At 39.5% G+C, this 8,145-nt stretch overlaps 1 protein-coding gene across 1 annotated transcript; it reads left to right on the top strand.

The window, feature by feature from the left end:
* The first annotated feature begins 238 nt into the window (after positions 1 to 238).
* On the top strand, positions 239 to 5,772 carry LOC115736353 (sugar transporter ERD6-like 6). Its single transcript, XM_030668018.2, has 18 exons — positions 239 to 448; positions 542 to 604; positions 703 to 792; positions 2,482 to 2,541; positions 2,626 to 2,691; positions 2,794 to 2,859; positions 2,946 to 3,021; positions 3,351 to 3,415; positions 3,560 to 3,652; positions 3,840 to 3,920; positions 4,009 to 4,093; positions 4,666 to 4,712; positions 4,808 to 4,870; positions 4,949 to 5,008; positions 5,088 to 5,153; positions 5,238 to 5,297; positions 5,414 to 5,528; positions 5,614 to 5,772. The coding sequence occupies exons 1-18, from the start codon at positions 242 to 244 to the stop codon at positions 5,721 to 5,723; spliced, it is 1,473 nt and encodes a 490-aa protein (XP_030523878.1). The 5' UTR covers positions 239 to 241; the 3' UTR covers positions 5,724 to 5,772.
* The last annotated feature ends 2,373 nt before the right edge of the window (positions 5,773 to 8,145 follow it).

The raw sequence follows: 8,145 nt of genomic DNA, 5'->3' as shown, positions 1-8,145 counted from the left end.
CCAGGGAAAGGGACGCTTCGGCTTTGGATTCGCGCACAGTGCATGCGGGAACGTCGTTGTGCATGCAGTGATTAAAGGAGTTGAGGACTGGTCATCTTTCGTCCTTCTTCTTCTTCGACACCCGACAGTCAAAGAGAGGACTCGTGTCTCTCGTTATATTTTCTCGGTCATCAATCCGCAATAATCTCACGGTTCTCGACCTAAGGAAGCAGCAGCAGCAGCAGTATCTTCGAGCTTCAACATGAGAGCCATTGAGGACGCCGAGGACCAGAGGGACGGCCTGAGGAAACCGTTCCTCCTCAGAGGGGTCTGGTACGCAATGCAGGAGAACGGATCGAGGCAGTCCAGCCTCTCCGGACCGGCGCCACGGATCCCCCGCAACGGCACCGTTTCCGTACTCCTCTGCGTCCTGATCGTCGCCTTGGGCCCTATTCAGTTCGGATTCGCCGTGAGCCCCGAATTCGCATAATGCATTTTTGCTTATATCGATCTGACTATCGTTGAATCTTTCTCAATGTCGTGCTGTTTCTCGGGATTTCAGTGCGGATATTCGTCTCCCACGGAGGACGACATAATAAGCGACCTAGGACTTTCGCTCTCGCAGGTTCGACTCGCTTCAGGAACCGGAGTTTAATCTGTTTGTTTTTGCATTGTCAACTGATGCGATTTGTTCTTGATTTGTTCGAATCATGGTGGACGTAGTATTCGATATTTGGCTCATTGGTGAATGTGGGAGCGATGATCGGGGCGATCGTGAGCGGCCACATGGCGGAGTACGTCGGTCGGAAAGGGGTAATGCCGCTCGTTTCGATCAGCTACCTTTTTTGTAGGAGTTTCTTGTAGGGCGATGCTATTTTCACCTCCTATACGGCTATATCCACCCGATTTCAATCAAAAAGACAACCGCCATCAATAATGCCATTGCCATTTAAGTGGTGACCCTAAACTGATTTTAATTTTACATCTTTATATAGATCTAGTTGTCTGTAATTAAGAACTGCGCAATGTTTTGTTTTAATTTACTTCGGGGCACTGCGTTTTCTCTTTTAATGTTGGATTTTAATTTTGTGGAAATTAGTTTTGTCGAACGATTCGAGAAACTTAATTTCAAGAAACCCTCTATAAAGATTTTTTTTCACAATGTAAAAATCATAATTACAGTTTGAGTTGGAGGTGAGACTTTTAAAGATAAAAACACAATTGTACTAAAAAAAAAAGTTTGCATTAGAAAGAATTCTTCTTAAACGCCAGTGAAATGCCATCGTTTTTGGACCGAAAAAATTGATATCATCCCCTCATTATGCATAATTCTTCACATCAATAGCTTTAGTGTATTCCTAAATACTCTTATAACGCATGTCGTGCTTTGCGTAAAAATATTCTGCCTACGGTAAAGAAAAATTGACATTAATATGGCGATTTTTTTCTTTTTGTTTGGTCGAAAGCGAGTTTAATATACATGAAATATCTCCGATAAACAAAAACAAGACAAGCGAAAATGCCTTGGTCGTGGTAACTAGATCTTGATTAGAAACACGAATAAATAGAGGGGAAAAAAAAATTTAACGAAGGGTGGGGCCCAACACTTTAAATTGTAATGGAATGATTTTGGGGGGAACATGGCGGGAACTAGCCATGTATGGAGTGGCAATAGCGCTGTCATTCTTGTCGTATCATTTGTCTTGTAGTCAATTGTATGCAATGGACCCGACCAAAAAAAAAAAAGTTGTATGCAATGGGACAATAGCTTTTAGTTGAGTTCAGGTAAAGGGGCACGTGACGCGGCGCCCCACCAAACGGCGGAATTAAAAAATTGAATTGAATTTTTGAGAAGAATGAAGAGAAAAAGATTATGAGTACTAGAAAAAAAAAAATAAAAAATAAAAAAAATATGAGAATTTAAAGGAAAAATGAGGAAGGCTAAAAATGTAAAACCACCGTTAAAGGACGTTCGGCAATCGGCGCCCCCCCGTCGCCACGCCCACACTTCCGCAATGGGGCCACCGCTAACACCGAACCGCTAGCCGCCCAGATTCGGCCTCGCGCCAATCATTATGGCTTCCGCCGCTACCGATTCCCCCGGGCCTCGCATCGATCATGCACCCGAGGTTGTGGAGGTCGAAGCACAGCCGTCTTCGGGCTCGCGGCCATGGTTGGTGGCTCGAGCTTCGCGGAAATCGGCTTTGAGGACGGGGACAAGAAGCACGCGGCAATTGGGAGATCGGAGCAGGTGATGCCGCGGTTGGTGAAGCTGCTGAATGGAATTCGCCGCTTAAAACAACTTGCTGCATATGGTGAAGGAATAACAGTACGATTTAACAAGATGTTATCATGCCGGAACCTCATTGCTGGATTTCTTGCTTCGCCGGGCTGACCTGTTCCTTCTAAATGTCCAGAACAAACGCCGCTATGAGTGCTTCTGTTAGGTATCCTATGATTCTTGTGTGGACGCTGTTAACTTCTTGCCATGTTCAACTGCAGTCTCTGCTGATCGCCGCAGTCCCTAATGTTATAGGGTGGCTGGCAATCTCCTTTGCCGAGGTGGGTGATCATGATTATGGTCAGATAATTCATGAAAACTCAGCAAAGCTGCATATTAATGCATTCCTCGGGCTGCTTCTGCAGGATTCCTTCTTCTTATACATTGGAAGGTTGCTGGGTGGATTTGGTGTGGGTGTCATTTCTTATGTGGTAATCTTTTGGAAAGCTCTTTCTTTTTTAAAACCCTTTGAACTTGCACTTGGCAGCAGTGTGACAGGATCTCAACTTTGGCCCTTGTCTTGGTATCAATAGGTGCCGGTATATATAGCTGAGGTATCGCCTCAGAACATGAGAGGGACCCTGGGATCTGTGAATCAGGTCAATATGCCTACCACTTTCAGTCGTCTGCTTGATGGGATGCCCTTTTACTTTAATTTTGAAATTGTCTTTTTTTCATTTTGTAGCTCTCAGTTACAGTGGGAGTTTTGTTGGCTTACCTTTTTGGAATATTTCTCAACTGGAGGATCCTTGCTGTCTTGGGTAAGTCCACGACGAGAAAATCATCTGTATGGTGCTGGAAGTACTTTACTTCTGACACTCTTACATGACTTCCAACATCAGAAAACCTCTTTGTTTTGTTTTGTTTGTTTAATGCTAGCAAGATAAAATGCTTTTGGACATCTGTAATGCCCCTGTCATATGCGGATTATATTGAACAACAGGCCCATTTGCTTGAAAAATGATGGTGTTGCTTTTATAAGGTCATTGGCCAAGGACACCCATCAGTTCTCCAATGCCATTAATTTGGTGACACAACTCTGGAAAATCTGGTTATTTTCTTTGATATTGATTTTGAACATCTATTGCAGGGTCTCTGCCATGTCTAATATTGATTCCTGGTTTATTTTTCATCCCAGAGTCTCCTCGATGGTTGGTATGAAATCTTGAATGATCTTTTCCATACTTAGTTCGTTTTTTAAACCCACCTTCTTATTAACTTCCTCATCTCATTTCTCTGTTCACTGTTTTCTTATGTTACTCTTCTGCTTTATGTTCTTTGGAATCGAAAATGCTGCAGGCCAAAATGGGTTTGACCAAAGAATTTGTAGCCTCTTTGCAGATCCTACGGGGATTTGATACTGATATATCCGTTGAAGTTGACGAGATCAAGGTATTGAAAAGCTTTTCCTACTTGAATATTGGGATGCAACAAATGTGTGCCATCCATGCAGTTCTTTGAGCCTTTTCTACTGCAAAAGAACTTGAGATAGTTGGATAATTATGATGGAACTATTTGTGTTTCAGCTCCTCTCTGTACAAAGTAGAATCAATTGTGACAAATTGTATGCTTCACGTAGAGTTCTGTTGCATCGACAAACAAAGGAACAGCAATTGGGTTTGGAGAGCTCAAGCAGAAAAGATATTGGTTTCCTTTAATGGTACATGTTTCACTTGAATATATCTTGATCTCTATTATCTCATACCTTGACATATTGTCCTTTCTTGTATCAAATATATGTGTGGCAGGTAGGTATTGGACTACTTATGCTCCGGCAACTCAGTGGCATCAATGGGGTATTATTCTATGCCACCACAATCTTTGAAAGTGCAGGTGGCTACTGATTCTGTTCCATTGATATTTCATTTAATAAGAGCGAAGAAGTGAATTTATTAGAACCTGCAATTTTAAACCTCTCTCTTTCTTCGATGTTACTGCTAAGGATTAAGCTAAAACTATTCATTATGCTCTTCTGCCCAGAAAGATTTCAGTTGTCTATTCCTTTTCTAATCGAGCACGTAGATGTCACATTAAGTTAGGTTTATTAAACAGATGAGTGGTTGAATGTTCTCTTTCGCTAAGACTAGAGGACTATTGATTGAAGTTCGAGAAAACTGGAATGCCCCAAACTTGAGCTATGCAAGAGTTGTGACAGAATTGATTGATATTAATTACTGATAGTTCAACAATTGAGCCTGTTTCATTCCCTAGAGGATAGTACTGGCAAATTATACAAGCCTGCCTTAAAAAAGAAATTTCTCTTTTAAATTCTGCTTTAGTCAGGATGAGCAAAGGCATACGGATACTTGCTATTGTTCTGATAGCATCTGTTTGACTGATACGACCTAATAGAGCTTCTCTTGCTTGAGTATGGTCTTCTATTAATGTCCATTCATTTTCACTAGGGATTTCTTCAAGTGATGTCGCAACTGTTGGAGTCGGTGCTATCCAGGTAAATTGGCGATTCTCTCGGTGGTCTTCTGCAGCAGTTAAACAATGCAAAAATCTTGACCTAATCTGAGGTGTAAGGACCTTTTTATGCCGTAGGTTCTTGCCACTGTGGTTACCACTTGGCTCCCGGATAAAGCAGGCCGACGGCTGCTTCTAATAGTACGTAGTACTAGATCCTCACTTAAGTTAATATCCTCTGAAGCATGCTCAAATTGGGTATATAAATTGTTTTTGCAGTTGTCCTCGTCCACAATGACTCTGAGCCTTCTTTTTGTGGCTGTAGCATTCTATATGGAGGTCAGTAATGCTGTTACTAGGACCCTTTCGTTTCTGAGGCAATGGCTACTTTTTGAGGCATTGTTCTTCCATGTTACAGAATTCCGTTTCAGAAGACTCTAAACTATACAGCATAATGGGAATATTGGCGGTGGTTGGGCTTGTGGTATGATAATTCATATTCACTGTTTGTACTTATTCATGTGCTTAATAAGCTTTAAGGGTTCGTTTTGAGCATCATTATATCCAGGCATTTGTGGTTGCCTTCGCTCTGGGAATGGGATCGGTTCCATGGGTTATCATGTCTGAGGTAGGCACAATTCTCTTATTTTGCACTACATCCAAGAGTACAGAATTCTCCTCCAGGTTGCACACTTGAGTGAAGGTTGCTCAATGGTCATGTGTCTTCTTCTTTTGGCATCTCAGATTCTTCCGGCAAACACTAAGGGCCTTGCTGGAAGCATGGCAACGTTGGCAAACTGGACAACAACGTGGGTAATCACGGCGACAGCAAACTTACTGTTGGATTGGAGCGCAGCAGGTTATCTCTCCCTCTCCCCTGCAACACGCTCTCACATGCCTAACACTTTTGTTGCCGGCTGACACGGCGTTTGCAATTTCGACAGGTACCTTCACAATCTACACAATGGTGGCAGCTTGTACTGTTGTCTTTGTGATACTCTTTGTCCCAGAAACTAAGGGAAGAACTCTGGAAGAGATTCAGTCATCGTTTTAGATGACTCTTGCCTCTTGTTGTCACACATTGATTTTTGCTGTTGAAGAGAGAAGAGAGAGAAGGGAAGAGGAGGGGGGAGGGCTCGGAATTATTCGTTACACACGACCTTGACTGAAAAGGGAAGAAGACATTATTCGTATGGAATAAGAGTTTTTTTTATCATTCATTCAACGTAAAGATCATGATGAACTTTTTAATCGAATTCATAGTTTAGAAAAGATACGACTCGTTTCGGAATTTAATTGAACCAGTTGAAAGTTTGGGGACGACTTCACACAAGTTAATGCACCGGGACCCACGTTGTCCCTTGGATACTAGAGGCTATTATTATTCTCTTATTTAGGTGATTTTCTCGTCCCATCCTGTCATAGTTGAGTTTCGATTTATCATTTCTTTTAAAGGGACATTTGATATTCCATGATATACCTATCGTTAGTTACATTAGGTGCAGCTAAACAACAAGCACGGAATTTTAGAGGGAAAATTATAAAAAAAAAGTCTTAAATCTATTGCAATTGTGTCAATTTAGTCTTAATTTTTTTTTGTGCTAATTGAGTACTAAATCTTTTGCAATTGTATCAATTCAGTCCATTTAACCGGTCGGTGCAAACATGACATTGCCGGCGGCGTAGACAGACAATTTTTTAATGATACTTAACATTCTTCAAATTATTAATTATTTTTAAACCTTTTAATAATCTTTTTTTGTCTTTTTCTTTGTTACGCCGGTAGGAGGCCGCCAGCCACTAGGCCATGGTCGTAGCCCTCGCCCAGCCAAGAGCAAGGACTTGTAGCCCTCGACAGCTATCGGTAGTCTCCCGTCGGCCCTCACAAAAGAAAACGATAGAAAAAATTATTAGAAAATAAAAACACATGTAAAATATTAAAATATTATTAAAATTTGTCCAATTCATCGCTTACCGACCAAATGGACTAAATTGACACAATTATAAAAGGTTTATGGCTCAATTGGCTAAAAAAAGTTTACAATCGAATTGACATAATTACAATAGGTTTAGTACTTTTTTGTAATCTTTTGGATTTTAAATAAGGCGAGTCTTCCAGGAAATGCATTGTATTCTAAGCTCAATTGTATCAATAGTGCACAAAAAATTTGCGGCTTTTTAGGAAATTGAGCCGCAAAAGGTAGGATTGCCCTTACTACTTTATTGGTAGGGTTCTGTTTCTTTCTCCCTTTTTTTTTTTTGGGTCAAAGAAGGATCTTATTTGAATTTCATTAATGTGTTATATTATATTAAGTGTAATAAATGAGTTTCGCAAAATACTGGTTCAACTAATGTCGTTTTGTTTTAACTATAAAAAGTATTTGCTCAAAGAAAAAGTTACATTGAGTTTTAAAAGATTGTTCAATGTTTTAAAAAAACTTCACATGTTTACATTTGTATTTTCTACATAGTTCACATGTTAGACTTTAAATTAACGTCAATATACAAATGTTAATAGAGAAGAAGTGGCAAAAGAATGAGAAATACAAGTCATTTCAGACACAATCTTAATATTTTTGAAAGTAAATAAATCTACTTTTCACAAGTCTGTATTAAATCGACTCAGTTAGTGCTTAAGCGATTTGTTAGCTTCAACATTCTAGTATATCTCATTAGTCAGCCAAATCAATTCGTGGCTACAAAGTAGGATTGGTATCGGTGTTCCAATTTGCTAGGTAATTTTTGGTCAGATTGGGAAGAAAATATTCATTTCACTTAAATTCGATCAATATGTGACATCCGGAATTTTCTATGCTCGATAGTAATATTTGTGACATATTAAGTTAAGCAGCTTAGAGTTTTGGATGGCTCATATGGAATGTTGAGTAGATCATTAATTTGCGAGGTGCGGAAATTAAGACAAATGATTTTTCAATGATAATAAGCAAGCGGAGTCCGATGCGCTATGATGAAATCGATAGATATCGACACGTATGTTGGTGTAATATGACGGATTACATTCATATTAGTTGGGTTGATATGCTCTGAATTACATATTTGATGATTTTTGAGTTTTAAATTTACCGAATTAAGATTTTCCTAATATCTAATATCTTTCCTTGATAATTTTAGTGGGTTCAAAACATTTTTCTGATTCACCGATGTTTAGAACGGATATTGGTTTTCTTGTTTACATAGTATCGATTAATAAATATCTTGGTAACTTAGCAAAATATCTATTTTGAAAACCCTATAGTTGAGTCGTTGGTTGTTCTCTAACCTTTGCACATTTCTCTTTATTTTTCCACCAAGTATTTGAAGCCGCATGTCCTCGGTTTATGACATTGAACTTAGTCTAGTGATGATACCATGCATTAGACCATCTATTTAAACTTTAGCAAATTAATACTCTTGATGACTCATGCATGTTGACACACGATTTTTAATCAATTTTTCTTTAGTTTTATTTTCAAAAA

This window comes from Rhodamnia argentea, chromosome 11, assembly GCF_020921035.1.
Source record: "Rhodamnia argentea isolate NSW1041297 chromosome 11, ASM2092103v1, whole genome shotgun sequence".
In the NCBI taxonomy this organism is placed as follows: Eukaryota; Viridiplantae; Streptophyta; class Magnoliopsida; order Myrtales; family Myrtaceae; genus Rhodamnia; species Rhodamnia argentea.
Note: the sequence above shows the minus strand (reverse complement) of the source record. Positions and strands in the feature narration are given on the sequence as shown.

Excerpts from the sequence above, each read along its gene's own strand:
- LOC115736353 (XM_030668018.2), top strand. The coding sequence starts at position 242 with ATGAGAGCCATTGAGGACGCCGAGGACCAGAGGGACGGCCTGAGGAAA. Across the intron at positions 2,692-2,793 it reads TGGGTGTCATTTCTTATGTG|GTGCCGGTATATATAGCTGA; the intron begins GTAATCTTTTGG and ends TGGTATCAATAG. Across the intron at positions 3,416-3,559 it reads CAGAGTCTCCTCGATGGTTG|GCCAAAATGGGTTTGACCAA; the intron begins GTATGAAATCTT and ends AAAATGCTGCAG.